General features: G+C 43.3%; 1 protein-coding gene across 2 annotated transcripts in view; it reads left to right on the plus strand.

Annotated features, from left to right (window-relative positions):
• The window catches only part of MRPS21 (mitochondrial ribosomal protein S21), a 77,844-nt gene that overhangs the window by 17,907 nt on the left and 38,183 nt on the right, over nt 1-21,754 (plus strand). The window contains exon 2 of one of the 2 annotated variants that reach the window (XM_082265906.1): nt 7,539-7,731. In XM_082265906.1, coding sequence (XP_082122032.1) covers nt 7,539-7,719 — 181 coding nt within the window. In that variant the 3' untranslated portion in view covers nt 7,720-7,731. Of the gene's footprint in view, nt 1-7,538; nt 7,886-21,754 lie in introns of those variants that run through there. The other variant, XM_082265905.1, reaches the window with a different exon arrangement.

Raw genomic sequence — 21,754 nt, forward strand, 5'->3', positions numbered from 1 at the left:
GTCTTGTGGATCCCTCAGGTCATGATTGACAACAAGTGCAATGATCTGACCATGACCACCAGCACACCTGAGAGCTATTTTGACTGTGACTGCACTCTGCAGCATTATTAATTACAACATTGGCCATGGATATCTCAAAATTCTACTAGAAAAAATACAATTAATATTGTTAGCGTTGAGGCTGAGCATTCATAGATGTGTAAATTGGTAATGTTATTAATTATTATTATTATTAATTATTATTATTGTTGTTTTTCCTCAGGAAGAGGCAAAGCTGTGTACAAGATTTCTACTTTCATAAAAAGGATGTCACTGCTTGCACACCCCAAGTGGCCATTACACTTACCAATAGCATACTCAACATGATTGTAAAAGATATGAGACCTCTTTCTATTGTAGACGGTCAAGGATTTCGTGAGATGATCAGCACATTTTACCCAGGATACACACTTCCCTCCAGGTCCCATTTCACGAAGCTGATGGAGAGGAAATATGAGGAGAATTTTGAAAGATTGAAAGCGTCAATCAAAGATGTCAAATCCAAAATAGCTCTCACCACAGACGCATGGACCAGTATTGCCAAAGAGGCATACTTGGGTGTCACATGCCACTTCATTAATGAAGACTGGAAGCTTACATCCTACAATCTGACCACTATGCCACTTGAAGATCGCCACACAGCTGAAAACATTGCTAACTCGGTGGAAAAAGCAGCTGAGAAGTTTGAGATATCCATGGCCAATGTAATTGCAGTTGTTCATGATAATGCTTCAAATGTTGTCGCTGCTCTGCGTATTTTGGAAGAAAAGCATCCTGGCATCTCTTCTCTCAGGTGTGCTGGTCATATATTGCAGCTAGTTGTCAACCATGCCCTGAGGGATCCCCAGATCAGCAAGACACTGAGGGCTGCGAAGTGCCTTGTGGAACATTTTAAAAAAAGTGAGCTGGCCACTACAAAGCTTAAAGCAAAGCAACAACAAATGGGTACCCCTGATCATGCACTAATAAATGATGTATCTGTAAGATGGAACAGTACTTTACACATGATCAGTCGCCTGCTTGAACAGAGGTGGCCTGTGACTGCCACACTTTCCGATCCTGATGTCGCACCACGAGGGAAGCGCTTCCTGGATTTAAAACATGATCAGTGGAGCTTACTTGAGGAAGTGGAACAAGTCTTGAAGCCTTTTGAGTGTGCTACTGTTTTCTTGAGTGGAGAGTCCTATGTGACTGGTTCCGCTCTACCTCCTTTGGTAAAAGGCCTCCAGAAATCCATACAGAGCACAATTTGCGAGATAGCGGCAGTCAAGGCTTTCCAAAATGTTGCTGCACAGGAGATGACCACAAGATGGGAGAGGGAAACTAAATTCAGAGATGACGGAGGAGAAAATATATGTCTTATTGCAGCAGCCCTGGACCCCAGATTCCGCAAGCTAAAATTCCTGGCAGCAGAGGATAGTTTAAAAGTTCACCTCAAGGTCCAAGCTCTTGCTCTTGAAGAGAAAAGAAGATATGAGGAAGAGCAAACACATCAACGTCAATGTGAGGAACAGGTTCAGTCAGCCAGTGCAATGAGTCCAGACATGAAACTTTCAGAAAAGAGGCAAGTGTCTATGTTGGACTCTTTGCTCGGTTCAGATTCAGATGAACACCACAGTAATGGTGAGGATGACACTGGTCACATCCAAGATCCAGAAATTCACAGTGAAGTTGTGAGGAATGAGATACACATGTACTTTAGTGAGCAGGCCATTCCAAAGGAAGACAATCCACTGAAATGGTGGAAGGAAAATGAAGGGAGGTTTCCCATCTTGGCCATGCTGGCAAAGAGTTACTTGTGTGTGCCTGCAACATCAACCCCATCTGAAAGGCTTTTCTCAGTTGCTGGCAACATTGTGACTAAAAAAAGAGCAAGCCTAACTGCAGAGCATGTCAATATGCTAACCTTCCTCCATTGCAATGCTATATTATAGGTACAGGCCCCCAACCTGTACCTATTGCACTCTCGTGGGTTGTATTGTTGGACTTCTTTAAACTACAAGATGGCTGTTGGCTGCCTTCAGGTAATCTTTCCTCAGTATTGGCCATTATAATTTGCACAGTGTTGAGCTTGCTTTTTGTTGGACTTGGCTCCTTTAAAACTATGTTAGTTTTTAGGTATGTTTTACATTTACAAGTAACACACACCAAAAAAAATACTGGTCAACAATAACACTGTATATGGAAAACATACCTAAAAAGTAACCAAGTTTTAAAGGAGCCAACTAGTCCAACAAAAGCACAGCTCAACACTGTGCAAAAATAATGGCCAATACAGCAAAAGATTACCTGAAGGCAGAGAGCTGACTTGTAGTTTAAAGAAGTTAAAGTGTTAGGCAGATATGGCATTTTTCATGCCTGATGCCCTAAAGTGTTTGGCACTTTATGTGTCTCACTCTCTTGTATTTTTGCACAAGTGTTGGATGCTAACCTTCCTCCATTCATTGCAAATGCTAGTATATTATAGGTAGGTACAGGCCCCCAACCTGTACCTGTTGCACTCTCTTGGGTTGTATTGTTGGACTTCTTTAAACTACAAGATGGCTGTTGGCTGCCTTCAGGTAATCTTTCCTCAGTATTGTCCATTATAATTTGCACAGTGTTGAGCGGTGCTTGCTTTTTGTTGGACTTGGCTCCTTTAAAACTATGTTAGTTTTTAGGTATGTTTTACATTTACAAGTAACACACACACCAAAAAAATACTGGTCAAACACTGTATATGGAAAACATACCTAAAAAGTAACCAAGTTTTAAAGGAGCCAACTAGTCCAACAAAAGCACTGCTCAACACTGTGCAAAAGTAATGGCCAAAAATAATGGCCAATACAGCAAAAGATTACCTGAAGGCAGAGAGCTGACTTGTAGTTTAAAGAAGTTAAAGTGTTAGGCAGATATGGCATTTTTCATGCCTGATGCCCTAAAGTGTTTGGCACTTTATGTGTCTCTTGTATTTTTGCACAGTTGCACAAGTTAGTGTTGTTGAGCACTGCAGTGCTTTATAATTTATATGGCATTTTGAATGCTTTTGGTTTTGAATTAATGGCATTATTCCTGCCTGATGTTAAAGTGTTGTTTACATTTTATTTTTGCCACTGAAACTTCAACCACATTGAAGTATTTTTTGGAAAAACTTTAATAAAAGTTGAAATATTATATTAGAAGTTGTACGTATCATTTTTTGTAAAGTTATTCAAAGGATTATTTAACTAATCAAAGAAAGAACACTAGATTAAGCAAAAGAACACTAGATTAAGCAAAAAAACAAAAAATTTAAATCGTTAGATTAGTCGACTAATCGTAAAAATAATCGATAGATTAGTCGACAGACAAATTAATCGTTAGTTGCAGCCCTAATGTGTGTATATATATATATATATATATATATATATATATATATATGTGTGTGTATGTGTATATATGTGTGTATATGTGTGTGTATATGTATATGTATATATATATATATATATATATATATATATCTAATTCTATCTGCAGAAACTTGCTTGTATTAGCAGTGTTTCTGTGTCTGAGCCCTGGAAAAGCATGTGGGTGTGTGCTGAGTGGGAGCCATCTGATTGGTTACAGGGAGGAGCGAAGTCTCTCACTCTAGGATCATATTACCAGAGCTGTTTTCTATTGAGTGAGTGAACTGCTGTGTGAGTGAATGAGTCATCCAGCTCACTGAAATGTATCAATTCACAAGTCAGACCCAGGAGCAGAAGAACTCGGTATTTTAAAAATGCCACAATAACAATACCGTGGCTATGCAATACCGCGATATATCGAATTACCGAAAACCGGCATATGTCTACTTACAAGCTGACCTCAATGCACTATTTCATTGGGTAACTATGTGGCAAATGAGGTTTAATGTTGATAAATGTAAAGTTATGCACTTGGGGGGGTAAGAATATGCATGCAGCATACATACTAGGGGAGTAGAACTGGGGGAATCCATAGCGGAGGAGGATCTGCTGGTAGATCCTAAGCTTAATAATAGCATGCAATGCCAAGCTGCGGTTTCCAAAGCAAGCAATGTCCTTTCTCGTATTAACCTTGTCTGGAATATGCAGTTCAGTTTTGGGCACCAGTTCAAAAAAGGATATCGGGGAACTGGAGAAAGTGCAGAGAAGGGCGACCAAACTGATAAGAGGCATGGAGGAGCTCAACTATGAGAAAAGATTAGAGGAACTGAAGTTATTCTCTTGAGAAGAGGAGATTAAGGGGGGGGGGGGAATGAGCAACATGTATAAATACATAAGGGGAACATATAGTGAACTTGGTGTTGAGTTTTTCACTTTAAGGTCAACACAGAGGACAAGGGGGCACTCTTTACGTCTAGAGGAAAACAGATTTCGTCTCCAAATACGGAAAGGTTTCTTCACCTTAAGAGCTGTGAAAATGTGGAATAGACTCCCTCCAGAGGTGATTCTAGCTAACTCAGTAGATTGCTTTAAAAAAGGCCTGGATTTTTTCCTAAGTGTACATAATATAACTGGGTACTAAAATTTATAGATAGAGTTGATCCAGGGAATATCAGATTGCCTCTCGGGGGATCAGGAAGGAGAATTTTTTTCCCCTGTTGTAGCAAATTGGATCATGCTTTGCTGGGTTTTTTGGCCTACCTCTGGATCAACTGCGGGTAAAGGATTGTGTATATGGGATTGTATGGTTGGGTTTTTTTTTTTTTTTTATTGGTTGAGCCAGATTGCCTTTTTTTTTTTTTTTTCAACCTGACTAACTATGTAACTATGTTAATAAAGTTTTTAGAGATGGTTTTACACTATGTGCGAATGCTTGGTTGTCTTTTACATAAACCTATGAGATGGAGACTGACCTGTAAACGCTCTGATTGTTCATATTGATCCTATCCCGTAATGTGTGGAGACCTGTTACCAGCTATATACAGTGGGTACGGAAAGTATTCAGACCCCCTTAAATTTTTCACTCTTTGTTATATTGCAGCCATTTGCTAAAATCATTTAGGTTCATTCTTCTTCCTCATGAATGTACACATAGCACCCCATACTGACAGAAAAACACAGAATTGTTGACATTGTTGCAGATTTATTAAAAAAGAAAAACTGAAATATCACATGGTCCTAAGTATTCAGACCCTTTGCTGTGACACTCATATATTTAACTCCGGTGCTTTCCATTTCTTCTGATCATCCTTGAGATGGTTCTACACCTTCATTTGAGTCCAGCTGTGTTTGATTATACTGATTGGACTTGATTAGGAAAGCCACACACCTGTCTATATAAGACCTTCCAGATCACAATGCATGTCAGAGCAAATGAGAATCGTGAGGTCAAAGGAACTGCCTGAAGAGCTCAGAGACAGAATTGTGGCAAGGCACAGATCTGGCCAAGGTTACAAAAAGATTTCTGCTGCACTTAAGGTTCCTAAGAGCACAGTGGCCTCCATAATCCTCAAATGGAAGACGTTTGGGACGACCAGAACCCTTCCTAGAGCTGGCCGTCCGGCCAAACTGAGCTATCGGGGGAGAAGAGCCTTGGTGACAGAGGTAAAGAAGAACCCAAAGATCACTGTGGCTGAGCTCCAGAGATGCAGTCAGGAGATGGGAGAAAGTTGTAGAAAGTCAACAATCACTGCAGCCCTCCACCAGTCGGGGCTTTATGGCAGAGTGACCCGACGGAAGCCTCTCCTCAGTGTAAGACACATGAAAGCCCGCATGGAGTTTGCTAAAAAAACACCTGAAGGACTCCAAGATGGTGAGAAATAAGATTCTCTGGTCTTATGAGACCAAAATAGAACTTTTTGGCCTTAATTCTAAGCGGTATGTGTGGAGAAAACCAGGCACTGCTCATCACCTGTCCAATACAGTCCCAACAGTGAAGCATGGTGGTGGCAGCATCATGCTGTGGGGGTGCTTTTCAGCTGCAGGGACAGGACGACTGGTTGCAATCGAGGGAAAGATGAATGCGGCCAAGTACAGGGATATCCTGGACAAAAACCTTCTCCAGAGTGCTCTGGACCTCAGACTGGGCTGAAGGTTTACCTTCCAACAAGACAATGACCTTAAGCACACAGCTAAAATAACGAAGGAGTGGCTTCACAACAACTCCGTGACTGTTCTTGAATGGCCCAGCCAGAGCCCTGACTTAAACCCAATTGAGCATCTCTGGAGAGACCTAAAAATGGCTGTCCACCAACGTTTACCATCCAACCTGACAGAACTGGAGAGGATCTGCAAGGAGGAATGGCAGAGGATCCCCAAATCCAGGCGTGAAAGACTTGTTGCATCTTTCCCAAAAAGACTCCTGGCTGTATTAGATCAAAAGGGGGCTTCTACTAAATACTGAGCAAAGGGTCTGAATACTTAGGACCATGTGATATTTCAGTTTTTCTTTTTTAATAAATCTGCAACAATCAACAATTCTGTGTTTTTCTGTCAGTATGGGGTGCTATGTGTACATTTCATGAGGAAGAAGAATGAACCTAAATGATTTTAGCAAATGGCTGCAATATAACAGAGTGAAAAATTTAAGGGGGTCTGAATACTTTCCGTACCCTCTGTAGATGTGCGTAATCTGCTAAAAAAAAAAAAAGCTTGGAAATCACAAACCGCCTATTTGACTCTATACTTATGGTATATGAGTCCACTAGCTCTGGTAAGCGTGTTTGCTGTACTTAAAGTGGTGGATCACTGCGTGACTTTGGGGCCAGGGATCTTTTTAGATCTGCCAAGATTCCTTTGCGATTTATCCCTTGGACTTACTGTTTATGTGGATGCACATTATGAATGATTATTATACTGGCATGTATGTTTTTGGATTTTTTTCTTCAGTTATTTAGAGGTCTTCACACATTGTGTATCTTGGCATATGTTTTCTGTTTCATTTGTGGTGATTTTTTATATGAATGTACACACCTATGATTTATTACTTTTAACGCTGCACTCCTTCCATATACACAGTTTTGATCAATTCTTGTCAATTGAGGTGTGTTCCCCCCTGTACATACACAGTTCAACCACACTGGTACCGTTCAAAAAAATACTACTTCAGGCCTTGAGGCTGCTTGTGTTTAGTGATAAGGACAGTTAGCTACTATACCGCCACTTTGTGACTAACAGCAGCTTGCATGGAGCTAGACAATACCACACCCATTAAGGCCCAATTTCTCCAGGTTTGACAGCTCTCTGCCCCCTCTAGGGTCAGGATTGGTGGGGGTCTGCTGCTCCCAGTTGTGCCCTCTGCACAGGTTATATACAACACATTGCTAATGTCACTGCTACTTTTACAAGGTAATACCTAACTGGGTTTGCAAAGGCAATTGGTACACCCAAAGTGGAATTATATTTAAATAATTTCAGCTTTAAGACTGCAGATGGTTGAAGCAGCCTAGTTGAGAGAAAATCAAGAATAGCTGGCAAAAATGTATAATTAGGCAACGCACACTGTTTATTGCACACTAAATTTTGACTTGGGTTATGAGTGTCTGTAATAATCTTTCTGTTTTCTTTTCTGTATAGGATCCTCACCGTGGATGGGATTGTCGATAAAGCCAAAAGGGGCCGTTATTATGAAAAGCCGTGTATCCAGAAACGGAGAATTAAATTTGAGACCTGTAAACGCATTTATAATTCCGAAATGACCCGTAAAGTATCATTCCTATCTCGGAAGACTCGGCAGGACCCCTGGCCAGGGTGCTAGGAGTTTCTGAATCTATATCCAGCCGAAGACTGTATTTTATCTTTTGAGTTTGTGTTGTCATGTTTCCATTTTGCCAAAAACTTTTAGGCTTGCTTTACAGCTGTCTGTGTTAATGTACATGCGTTTGGTTAAGATGCCTTGATTCATTTGAATAGGCTGCCACATATCAAAACAAATGAAAAAAAAAATGAACCTGCACCTTTCAGTGTGACACAGTGCATCACAACACACGGTGGTTACCAGGCATTGTGGCATTCTGAAACACAGGGGCATTGGGATGCTATCTAAATCTTTAACACCACAATGTACCACTGGCCATGTAACAGGAGCTTCAAATATAACATTGCAAATTCCTATGTCATACATTATTTTATATGTGGGGCTGGTAACACAGTGTTTTTACACTCGAAGCAGTTTATCTTGTAAAAATAAAGTATTTTTTTTTCTTTTTCTTCTAAAATGTGTTATGATGCTTAGTGGAGAATTTAGATAAAATATTTCAGAATAAAATTGATCAAGGAGTGTAAATTACATGGTTTGTGTGATACATTTGCTGTACCTGAAAAAGTTGTGGGGATTTCATCATGGATCACTTTTGAGTTAGCAGTAGAAATCAGCACCTGTGTAAAAGAGACTTAAATTATACAAGTTAAAAGTGCCCCTCCAACCAGATCCTTTAGTTTTTGGATAGAGTGTGGCATGGTTAGAACCTCTGTCAGCCTGCTGATGGAGGGAGGAGCCTGCTAATGGAGCTGATCCCGACGGCCTGCTGAGTCTCTGAGCCACCGCCCAGAGAGATGTGAGGGAATGCTCTCTCACCTAGCCTCGATGCCTGCCTAGCTGGATCCCGCTGCCCCCCCACCCACCCCGCTACCCGGAGGCCCCGACCCGGTCCTGGTTGCCGACCCCCCCTGAGGCTTGGAGGAGGGAGAACGAGCACCCTGGGTCCCTCCGGGAGACTGGAATCGGCTGTGTATTGGAGAGGTGGCTGCCGAGTGCAGGAGCTGCTGAGAAGCTGGGAGAGCCGGCGTCCAGGATCAGGAGAGAAGGTTTGATTGGAGTGAACACCGTCGAGGGGCCAGTGCTGGAGGGATCCAGTCTGGAGAGACCCAGCAACATTGGATATCGTAATCATCCCCACCATACCACTATACAAGGGACGCCACAGATTAGCCGAAGGGGACTGGTGAGAGGGGAAACCCCCCAGAATTTTCATATGAACGATATCAAAACAGTCTTTCTTAAAAATACTATCATCATTTTGGAGTGTATAAATTAAGAGCTAATGTGACTGTGATGGAAAAATGGTGTGGGACCCTGCTTGCTTGAGTGCGAGAGAAACCCCCAGAGAGGTTGTACGTTTATTTTTTAACATCAGCTCTTCTTAAAAAGCACTGTCTTATTATCATCTATGAGTATGTAGCTTAATAGAACAGAGGGACTAATCTGAAAAAAGTGCGGGACTATGCTTATTTAAGCGAGAGGGGAAATCCCCTAGAACCCCCCTGCGTTGGATCATAAAATCAACCTTCCTTGAAGCACTGTTAAATTATCACCCAGGAGTATATAGCTTAAAGAGTCAATGAGACTGTTGAGAAAAAATGTGCGGGACTCTGTTTACCAAAGTATGAGGGGAAACCCCTATAGAATTGCACTACATTTGATCTCATTCCTAGTCCTTCGTGAAAGTATCAGTATATTCTCATCTATGAGTTTATAGGTTAATGAGTCAGAGGGATGGTTCTGAAAATTGTGCGGGACGCTGCTTACTTATGGTAGAGGGGAAACCCCCCAGGATTCTATTCCACATGATCTCAATATCAGCCCTCCTTGAAAGTACTGCTGGATTATCTTTCATGAGTGTATAGCTTAAGAATTGTCGGGACTGTTTGGAAAAAATGTGTGGGACTCTGCTTACTTATATAACTTAAGAGCTAATGTGACTGTGATGGAAAAGTGGTGTGGGACCCTGCTTGCTTGAGTGCGAGGGGAAACCCCCCAGAGAGGTTGTACGTTTATTTCTCAACATTAGCTCTTCTTAAAAAGCACTGTCTTATTATCATCTATGAGCATGCAGTTTAATAGAACAGAGGGACTTATCTGAAAATAGTGCGGGACTATGCTTATTTAAGCGAGAGGGGAAATCCCCTAGAACCCCCCTGCGTTGGATCCTAAAATCAGCCTTCCTTGAAGCACTGTTAAATTATCACCCAGGAGTATATAGCCTAAGAGTCAACGAGACTGTTGAGAAAAAATGTGCGGGAATCTGTTTACCAAAGTATGAGGGGAAACCCCTATAGAATTGCACTACACCTGATCTCATTCCCAGACCTTTGTGAAAGCATCTGTATATTTTCATCTATGAGTTTACAGTTTAATGATTCAGGGGGATGGTTCTGAAAATTGTGCGGGACACTGCTTACTTATGGTAGAGGGGAAACCCCCCAGGACTTATTGCACAGGATTTCAATATCAGCCCTCCTTGGAAGTACTGCTAGATTATCTTTCATGAGCGTATAGCTTAAGAATTGTCGGGACTGTTTGGAAAAAATGTGTGGGACTCTGCTTACTTAGGGAGGGGGGAAACCCCCTAGAATCCTCCTTCATTGGATATAATATACCGGCCCTCTCTGAAAGCAAAGACATATTGTCATCTATGAGTATAAGGCTTAAGAGAAGGTGGGTTTGTGTTGAAAAGGTCCGGGACTCTGCCTGTTTGAATGAGAGGGGAAACCCCCCAGAATTCCTATATGACCAATCTCAAATACTAGCTTTCTTAGAAAGCACTGCTACAGTATTTATTTACGAGTGTATGCTTAGGAGCCAGTTGAACGGCCCTGGAAAAAGTGCGAGACTCTACTCACTTGGGTGAGTGCGGAGGCCCCTCAGATCTTGCTTGCGCGCATTGAGAGATGTGCGGGAGTCTGAGTGCTTGAGTGAGAGGGGAAACCACCAGGGTTTTCATACGTTTGATTTCAACAAACTGCTTCCCCTGGTAGCACAGCTATATTATCATGCGTGAGTCTATAGCTTAAGAACTAGGGAGACCGTCGTGCAAAAAGTGTGGGACCTCTCTTACCTGAATCACTGAATGATATATATGATATTTAGTTCATACTGAGACATAAGAGGAAGCTACACTGAGGGCTTATTCCCCAGAGCCGAATCCACAATGAGAGGTAAACCGGCAAAGGAAGTGGCAGGGAAACCTCCAAAAACTACAGCAAGCCCAGGAACAATTAAAAAATACATGACATCTGAGGGAAAAGATCAAAACACACAGCAAGAGGATCAACCGGTTGTTAGACCCAAACAAAATACAGAGGGAACCAAGAAAATTAAGAATCAAAAGCATATAGGAGTAAGTGGAGAAGAAAGCCTACAAGTGTCAAGAGAAAGCAGTATAACAATAGAGGATGGAGACATGAATAGAGAAGAGAAATTTAATGAAAAAGATTATCCACCATCAAAATCAGAAATGCGGGAAATGTTTGCCAGTCTTGAAAGATCCATCAAAGCCGAGATGGCTACCTTACACGCCGACTTTGGGCATATTCTGGGCAGAGTAGAAGAAATAGAAGAGAAGGTGGAGTCCCAAGGAAAAGAACTAAAAAATCTAAAAGAACAAATGAGAAAAATGAAAATGGAGCAGAGAAATATGTTATACAAAATCGAAGATCAGGAGAATAGAAATCGTAGAAAAAATCTGAGAATAAGAGGATTACCAGAGAAAGGGCCAACAGAAAAATTAGAAGAAACCCTGGAGAAGTTATTTAACCCTCTGCTGGGAAAGGCGACCACAGATAAAATTGAGTTTGAGAGAATTCATAGGTTGCGTAAACCAATCAATCTACCAAAAGAGAAAACAAGAGATGTGATTGCAAGATTCCATAAATACGAGACAAGGGCCCAGATCTGGGAGAAAATGAGAAGTAGACCGGAATTAAAATATGACGGGGAGGACATTCAGATTTTCCCAGACCTGGCAAAAGAGACAATTAACAGAAAACGCATTCTTAGACCAATGGTAGAAATATTAAAGAAAAAAGATATACAATACTTTTGGAACTTCCCTGCAGGCTTAGGAGTGAGAAGAGATGGGAGGACAGTACTACTTAGATACCCAGAGGAAACCAAAGACTTTTGTGAAGCAGTAAAAATCCCACTCATAGATATTCCAGGCTGGACAGACCAGGAGTGCCCAGAGGAAGAAGTTGATGAAGGAGAATTGAATCAGTGGAAACAGAAGAAAAAGATGAAAACAAAAGGATGAAAAGGGACTGGGGGGACCGGGGGGATTGGGGGAGGGGGGAGGGCTGGCGGAAGAAGGGGAGGAGGGGAGGAGGAGCAAGTAAGAATAAAAAACAGGTGGCCCTATGGAGATCAGCGGGCCGTCACCATTAGACCCTACGGTAGGGAAGATGGGAGGGAACGGTGACCATTAGCAGAGCTCGACCTCGGCCACAAGTCGATTGGAAAGGGAGGAAGGAGAATCGACAACCCTGATGGAGGGACCGGGAATAGTTGGGGGAGGGGAGGGTAGGGGTGGGAAGAGGAAAGGGGAAGAAAGAGGGAAAAAGAAGTCAATAGATCAAAACGTCTCCTATAAGAAAATACAAGAATTAAGAGAACCCAAAAGACAAGAAAAATCAGAGGGATTAATGCCATCTCTTAGGGATCCCTGGTGTTGGTTGAACAGTTTTTATGGCCACCTTAGAGTTGAAGAGATGATAGAGAAAGACAGTAATGAAGATTAAGAAACAATGGTTATAGTTAACATATTATCTTACAATGTCCGAGGTTTAAACTCTCCAGAAAAAAGGAAAAAAATTTTAAAAGAAATTAGTTATTTGAAGGCAGATCTGACATTCTTACAGGAGACTCATTTATCTCATGCAACTAATATTAGATTATATTCTAAGAGCCATCCTACCTGGTATTACGCGGACTCACCCGGGAGGAAGTCCAAGGGAGTAGCCATTGGCATCTCTAGGGGCCTTGGATTTGCTCTCGAGTCGAGAATGGTAGACCCAGAGGGAAGATACCTCTTTCTAAGAGGAAAAATAGGAGATGAAGATTTGACCCTAGTAAATATATATAGCCCTAATGAGAGACAAGTAGACTTCCTAGGTAAAGTACTGGGAAAATTAATGGAGTTTAAAAAAGGAGGAGTCATACTGGCAGGGGACCTCAATCTCTGCCTCGACCCTAAAGTAGATACCACATCAAAAACCCTACGGATAAATAAAGTACAGGCAAAGAAAATAAAGGAAAAATTATTTACAAATCAACTGGCAGATATTTGGAGAATTCTCCATCCGAAAGATAGAGATTATACATGTTACTCAAGTGTACATGGAACATACTCAAGATTGGATTATATACTAATCGAACATAGGTGGATCGAAAGGGTAAGCGAGGCTGAGATTGGGGTCAAGACTTGGTCGGACCATACCCCCATTATGGTAAAAATAAAAATGGCGAAAGAGCGGCCTAGGATGGATGCTTGGAAAATAAATGAGGAGATTTTTGGAGATAAAAAGTGGGAAAAAGAAATAGTGAAAGAGTTGGAATTCTATTTTCAAATAAACGATACAAAAGATGCACCAAAAGACATGGTATGGGAAGCTCATAAGGCTTCTATGAGGGGCATATTTATCTCAAAGGGGACCCAAAGGAAAAAAGAAAGAATAAAAGATAAGATTAGGCTAATGACAGAAGTACATCAATTAGAGCAAAAACATAAAAATACACAAGATATATTAATAAATAATTTACTTGAGGTGAAGAGAGAAGAATTGAAAGATCTACTAGAACAGGAAATAAAGCAGGAAATGAAAAGATGCATAAAAGAAAAATACATTGAAAGTAATAAGGTTGGGAAAAACCTAGCAAAAATCCTGAAAAAGAAGAAAGGAAAAAATTTTGTAGATAAAATTAAAAATAAAAATGGGGAAATAATTCAAACAACGACAGGAATAGCCAAAGAATTCCAAAACTACTACGCAAATCTGTATGCAGTAAAGAAAGGTGAGATACAGGGGAATGAAACAGAAAGGAGGGAGAAAATCAAAAAATACCTTGTAGACGCAGGATTGACAAAGATAGATGAGGAAAAGTTAACATTCCTAGAAAGACCAATCTCAGAACAAGAAATAGAGAGAGCTATTAAAGAAACGAGTCTAGGTAAAAGCCCAGGACCGGATGGGTTTACCATAGGTTATTATAAAAAATTTAAGGACATTTTAATCCCAAGATTTAAAGAATATATAAACGGAATAGGGACTCAGTACGAGATGAGTAGAGAGGCCCTGTCAGCATCAATCACAGTTATACGGAAAGAGGGAAAAGACCCGGTACTATGTTCTAGTTTTAGACCCATCTCCCTACTTAATGTTGATACTAAATTATTCACAAAAATTTTGGCCACTAGAATGAAGAACCTAATGGGGGAGTGGATACACAATGATCAAGTAGGATTCATCCCGGGGAGACAGGGACGGGACAATGGGATAAAAACTATACTGTTGATAGACCATATGGTAAAAAGCAGAGCTCCCAGTCTACTTCTGTCAATAGATGCGGAAAAAGCATTTGACAGGGTAGACTGGGAGTTCATGATAAACACCCTAGTGGAGTTGGGAATAAAACCTAGAATGTTAGCCTGGATCAAAACTTTGTATAATCAACCAACTGCAAAGGTAAAGGTCAATGGAACTTTGTCAGACTCGTTTAAAATGCTCAATGGAACAAGACAAGGATGTCCCTTGTCTCCGATGTTATTTGTCTTATCTTTGGAATCACTACTGGCAACTATTAGAAATAGTGTGGACATCGGGGGCATAAAGGTGGGACAAGTGGAGCATAAGGTATCTGCCTTTGCAGATGATATCCTGCTCTACATAAGTAATCCGAGGATTACTTTGCCCAACATAATTAAAATAATGAAACAATATGGAGAACTATCCAATTTAAAAATTAATCAAAAAAAATCAGAAATATTAAATATTAATATCCCTAAACAAGAAGAGGAGATGTTAAAAAAAGAATTTCAGTTTAACTGGAGAAAAGATGAGATTAAATACTTAGGGATAAAATTAACCCCAACTCCAGAAAAACTCTACAAAACAAATTTTCTAGAACTTCTGAATGAAGTAAGATCAGAATTAAATAGATTATCTCCGAGAATTTTTTCCTGGATAGGGAGAATAAATACGATAAAAATGATAATCCTGCCAAAAATTATATATAAATTCCAGATGATTCCGATTTCATTACCTCAAGTATTTTTTAAAACACTGAAAAGATTAATATCCCGCTTTATTTGGAAATACAAAAAGCCAAGGGTAAAGTACACTACACTATGTAAAGGTAAGGGACAAGGGGGACTAGCCCTACCTGACTTTAAAAATTATTATTTTGCAGCAATACTCACAAGGGTGATAGAATGGACAAAAAAAAATAATGATAGAAATTGGGTGGTAATAGAAAGCACGATGAGTGGTACACACCTAGCAAAAGTTATATGGATACCTGAGAGGTTTAGAAATCTGGACACTAACACGCATATAATCACAAGACATGCTATTAAGGTTTGGGATAATATACATAAAAAAGAAAATTGGAAACACAATTCACCACTGATCCCGTTACAGGGCACAAAATTTTTTGCACCAGGGGAAGAGAAGGAATTGGGTAAATGGATAGAAGAAGGAGAAGCACAATTAGGGGATATAGTAGAGAAGGGGAAAATTATAACCTTGGCGGAGCTGAAACAAAGGAAAGAAAACTGGAAGATAAATGAGTGGAGGTATATCCAACTAAAGCACTTCACATTGTCACTACCGCAGCCATTGAGAGATAAAAACGACCTCCGCCCTCTTGAGCAATTATGTCTTAAAGATAAGATAATAAACAATATTTCGAATGTGTATAAAATACTATTAACAATAACAAAAGAGAGAGGAATAACATTAAAAGAAAAATGGGAAAGAGACCTCGGCCCGTGTAGTAACAACAAACAGTGGGATAAGAGCCTTCAATTAGTACATAAATCCGCGATAGACACCAACACGGAGGAGATGAACTATAAATTGATCACAAGGTGGTACAACACTCCTGATAAGATGGGAAGAATTCAGGTAGAGAGTTCAAGACTTTGCTGGAGGGGATGTCAGATGGTAGGGACTATAGCCCATATATGGTGGGAGTGCCCAAAAATTAAAGTATTCTGGAGTGAAGTTATAGAATTAATAAGTAAAATTACTAAAATAGATATTCCCTTGGATCCTTGGAAATGCATGTTTCATGGAACCCATATGTCAGTGAAACAATATAAAAAAACATTACTCCCTCACTTATTAAACTCAGCTAAGAGCTTGATTCCCTTTAATTGGCAAAAAGAAGAGGCCCCCTCCAGGAAAGAATGGCTGTTAAAAGTAGAGAAAATAAGAAAGTTGGAGCAGCTGAGGACCTGGGAGGAGGAAGAACAGGGGAATGAAGAGGAGATTTGGGATGAGTGGCAAGAGTTTAAGGACACAAGGGAATACAGAGAAATAATAGGAGTCGAATGATAAGAAGAGACGGGGGGGGGGGAGGGATAAGGAAGGGAGGGGGAAAAAAAAAAGGGATAAAAGGTAATATGTGTAAAATGTATATGAAAAAATTCTCCAGCGATTGGAGTGTTGTAAACAATTTTTTACCTGGAAAATTTAATAAAGAAATATAAAAAAAAAAAAAAAAAAGAACCTCTGTCAGGGTTTTATTGCTGGGGTGCCAGCTGTTGTAGCACAATGGCTTAAGGAAGGTATGAATGGTTGTTGGAATTTTTATTTACAAAAATAAAAAAGTAGAGATTTGTTAAGGGAGCAGTGGGGAGGAAACAATCTTGTGCTGTGTGTTTGGTTTTTTTTGTTTTTTCTTAAATGCCCTTTTCTCTTGCGTCCCCCGACAGTTGCCGCCCACTCATACAGTCTTCACCAATGGGGTATTGACTTCATCTCCACAGGAGTAACTAGGCATAAGACTTGTTAAAAAACAAAGCATTTACATAGACACACATATGGGGGCTGTCCCACTGGTCCAATACCCCCCTGCAATCAGCCATCCTAACTGTTTGTCTTCTGCCTAGTTAAGGAGTAAGATAAGCTTCCCTGTGCTGGGGCTACAGTCTCAGCCTTTCTTCTTTTTTTATGATTTTATTTGCTGCAAATGTTTTTTTTTTCTTTGCACTACTAGCTGTTTATTTTGTCAGCGTTAGTCGGATCTTCGGATGAAGACGGCGTTTGCGGAGCTGGGAGTCGGACTGGTCGTCCTGGTTTTCCAGGACAGAGGGCCTGATGGAATCCCAGCCCGCCTTCGAGCGTTTAGCAGACTGTGTGTTCGCCCTGGCCTCGCAAATGCGTCCTGCTTTTTTTGGCTGACGGCACCCCTGCCATCTGAGGGTGGGTGGTTTCCAGTTGATGAGGCACCCCATCGAGTACAGGTAAGTACATTCTGTGTGGGACCTCTGTCTGGGGCTGGCAGTCCTGGGTGTCTGTGTTACCCCCTCATGTCTGTGTGTTGTTGTTTTTTTTTTTTTTTTTTGGGCTCCCTGATCCCGGTCCCTGCGGGGGGTTTTCTCACAGCAAGTGCGCTGTGTGGGTTTGTGGGGGTCCCTCTCCTGTGTCACTTTAGGGTGCTATTTGGAGGTACAGACACGTGTGGCGACTGCTGCGGGGTGTGTGGCCCCTCAGGTGGATCACACTGTGGCCAGATTGAACAAGGCCACTCTGGTACCCACTGAAGATTCTCCGGTGTTTAGGGATCCTACGGATAGGAGGATGGAATCCCTTGCCCGCCATGCCTACATGGTGGCGGGTTCCCTGCTAAAGCCTATTTTTGCCTCTGTCATGGCGGCTCAGGCTGTGGCGGATTGGACCAAGGTGCTAAGACGCACCCTCGTGGCGGATTCTGCTCCCCCTACTACCGTGGCGATGGTGGACCAGATCTCTCAAGGAGTCACGTATTTGTGCGACGCGGCCTTGAATGAGGCCCCATTAGCTGCGCGCCTGTCCAGTGTCGTGGTGATTAACCGTCGCCTGATATGGTTGAAAAGCTGGTCGGCTGATCAGACTTCAAGAAAAACGATGGCTGACATCCCCTATGCGGGGTCTCGCCTGTTTGGGGAATCCCTGGATGAATTGGTAAAAGGTCACTGGGGGCAAGAGCACTCTGCTGCCCCAGAATCCTAAAGGCAAGTTTTTCCGCGGTAAGCAGGGCCCCCCTTTAAACGAAACCAGGGGTCCTTTCGTGCCTTCAAGGCACAGTACAAGGGAAAACCCTTCAAGGGCCAAGGTGGCCAGAAAAAGCCCTGGGCGGGCAAACCTAAACCCGGCCAAGCTGGTGCGGCGTCCCAGTCCGCCTCTGCCTGATGGGGCGCCCTCACCCACTCAGGGGTGGGGGGACGTTTGCGTGGTTTCCTCCAACCTTGGCTGCTCCGAATTCTGGACGGGTGGGTTCAGGAAATCATTTGATCAGGTTACAAGATCGAATTCCTTTCGCGGCCGGCGGACAGATTCTTTCCCAGGGCGGCTACAGGACCTGCATCAGGCGGTACAAGATCTCCTCGCCCAGGGGGGTGATCTTCCCGGTGCCTCATCGGGACAGGTTTTGGGGGTTTTACTCGAATCTGTTCACTGTGCCCAGAAAGGAGGGCAAGGTGCGTCCTATTCTGGACTTAAAAGCTCTGAACCGCTTTGTACGCGTTCGGAAGTTCTGCATGGAATTGCTTCGCTCGGTGGTAGCCTCCCTGAGTCCAGGCGAATTCCTGGCCTCTGTCGACCTGAAGGATGCGTATCTACACATCTCCATTTTCGAGGGTCATCAGAGGTACCTCCGATTCGCTATCGCGGAGGAACATTATCAGTCTGTGGCGTTACCTTTCGGTCTCGCTTCGGCTTCAAGGGTGTTTACCAAAGTGCTGGCTCGAGTTCTGGGCCTGTTACGGGCACAGGGCATTGCGGTCTTGGGGTATCTGGATGATCTCCTGTTAAGATCGAGTGCCAGCCAGAGCCTGATATGCGATCTGTCCACAACAGTTCAGACGCTTCAGGAGTTCGGATGGACCATCAACGTGCAGAAGTCGACCTTGTCTCCTTCGGTTTGTCTCCTGTATTTGGGAATGGTTCTGGACTCTGCTCAAGCGAAGGTGTTCCTGCCGGAGGACAAGCTCCGGACCCTACAGAACGAGGTCAGGGCCCTCAGGGACAACGAATCCTCGTCACTCAGGACCTGTATGCGGTCCCTAGGGGTTGATGGTGTCTGCCTTCGAGACAATACCGTTTGCACACAAGGTCTCTCCAAGCGGAGATCCTGGCCAGGTGGGACAGGCTCCCTCAGTCTTTGGATCTGAGAGTGTCTCTGAGTCACCAAACCAGAATGGATCTTCTGTGGTGGCTTCAGTCCCCGGCTGGGGCGGACGGAAAATCCTTCCGGCCGTTACTGTGGACAGTACTTACCACGGATGCCAGCCTGTCGGGCCGGGGTGGAGTCCTGGGCAACCTGTCTGCCCAGGGCACTTGGTCGGTGGAGGAATCCTCCCTCCCCATAAACATATTGGAATTGAGAGCGATCAGGCTGTGCCTGCTCCATTGGTCGGATCGTCTTCAGGGCTGCCCTGTACGGGTGCAGACGGACAATGCCACTGCGGTGGCTTACATCAATCACCAAGGGGGCACCAGGAGTGCCCGGGCGGCCCAGGAGGTGACCAACATTCTGTCTTGGACCGACACTCGTGTCCCGGCAATATCGGCAGTTCACGTTCCAGGTGTAGAGAATTGGCAGGCCGATTATCTGAGCCACAGGTAAAAAACAAAAAAGGGCGCACCGACCTAGCACATTATCCTCAATAATAGGCTTTATTAATACAACATATAAAATGGCTACTCACAAACAAAGGTAGAAAATAGTCATATCAAGCTCAATTCCTCCAATGTTAGGAATAGTCCATGCATTAGTCCATAATCCTGTTGAGATGACGGCTAACACGTTTCGAGGCTCAGCCTCTTCAGGGGGTTCCTAAGACCTGAGGGAGGAGGTTCAAGTTATTGATTGCAATTTAAACTTATGAGTAGGTCATAACACAGTGGCTCTGAGGAAGAGGCTGAGCCTTGAAACGCGTCAGCCGTCATCTCAACAGGGTTATGGACTAATGCATGGACTATTCCTAACATTGGAGGGATTGAGCTTGATATCACTATTTTCTACCTTTGTGAGTAGCCATTTTATATGTTGTATTAATAAAGCCTATTATTGAGGATAATGCGCTAGGTCGGTGCACCCTTTTTTTGTTTCTTTTTACCTGTAGTACTGTTGGGCTACCCCAGTCCTTTTTGGGCAGCAAGACTCTAGCCATCCGAGACGCCATACGTGAGTCCTGTGGGAAGTGTGGTCGGGGAGCTTGGATTCTAAGCGCAGGAGAGAGGTGGTATCACCGTATTGTTTTGGAGCGATTATCTGAGCCACCAGACCCTGGACCAGGGGGAATGGTCCCTGCACCCGGAGGTATTTCAAATGCTGTGTGCGAAATGGGGGTCCCTGGATGTGGATCTGTTCGCGTCTCGGCTAAACCACAAGGTGGAAAGGTTCGTGGCAAGAGTGCGCGATCCTCTGGCAGACGCCCTGGATGCGCTGGTGGTGCCTTGGCATCGGTATCATCTGATATATGCCTTTCCTCCGATTCAGTTGTTGTCCAGGTTCCTTCGCAGGTTGGCCTCGGAACCAACGTGGGTGACTGGCCACGCCGGTTCTGGTACATGGACATCGTTCAGCTGTCCGTCGAGCCTCCAGGGCGGCTAACAATGCGAGAAGATCTACTGTCTCAGGGACCGATCTTCCATCCTGCTTTACAGTCGATGGCTTTAACGGCATGGCTGTTGAAAGCCAGGTCCTGAGAGACAGGGGTCTCTCCTCAGAGGTCATTCCTACCTTACACAAGGCTAGAAAAGCCTCATCTGGTAAGATTTGTTACCGTACATGGAAAGCTTATTTTGCCTGGTGTGAGTCCAGGGGCTTCTCTCCTCGTTCATACTCGGTGGCGAGAGTGTTGGCTTTCCTTCAGTCTGGTGTGGACCTTGTGTTGGCCACGATTAAGGGCCAGGTATCTGCTCTGGCTGTCCTTTTCCAGCGCCCCGTGGCATCTGATTCTTTGATTCGCACCTTCATTCAAGGTGTGCCTCATTTGGCCCCTCCTCTAAGGGAGCCCTTACCTCCATGGGCCTTGAACTTGGTTCTGTCCGTGTTACAACGTTCCCCGTTTGAAAACATCAGGGAAATCTCGTTGACTCTGCTGTCTAAAAAGGTTGCCTTTCTTGTGGCGATCACTTCTGCTCGCAGAGTGTCGGAGTTGGCGGCTTTTTACCTTAATGAAGACATTGTTCTGCCTTCGCTCTGTGTGAATCCTAAGCATCCGAAGGAGGTTGCTTTGCATTCCTTGGATGTTGTCAGGGTGATCAGGGTTTACCTGTCGTCGACCTGAATCCTTTCGGAAATCTGATTCTCTTTGTCCTTCCTGGGGGACCTCGGAAGGTTATGGCTGCATCTGCGGCGACCATTTCAAAATGGATCAGACAGCCAATTGTACAGGCCTATTCTTTGAAGGAACGGGTACCGCCCTTCCCTGTCAAGGCGCACTCTACCAGGGCGGTGAGTGCGTTGTGAGCTTTCCGGCATCAGGCTTCGGTGGCCCAGGTGTGTAAGGCTGCGACTTGGTCGTCAGTGCACACCTTTTCAAAATTCTACAAAATTAATGTTCTGGCATCGGCTGATACCTCCTTTGGCTGCAAAGTTCGCTGTGTGGCACTATTGCAGGTCCCTGACTGTTGGGTTTGTTTATCCCCTTGGTTATTTGCTTTCCTGGGTTGTTGCTCCTGTTGAGCCTTTTTTTTGTTACCCAGAGGGTTACCTTTTCTGTTCAGGTAAGGTTCCTTTCTCTGATGTGGGTACTGCGTTGCCTTTCTGACGGTTGCGTTTCCCACCCCTCATGTCTACACTGCTT

Source organism: Pelophylax lessonae (genome assembly GCF_965119305.1).
Source record: "Pelophylax lessonae genome assembly, chromosome: 8".
In the NCBI taxonomy this organism is placed as follows: domain Eukaryota; kingdom Metazoa; phylum Chordata; class Amphibia; order Anura; family Ranidae; genus Pelophylax; species Pelophylax lessonae.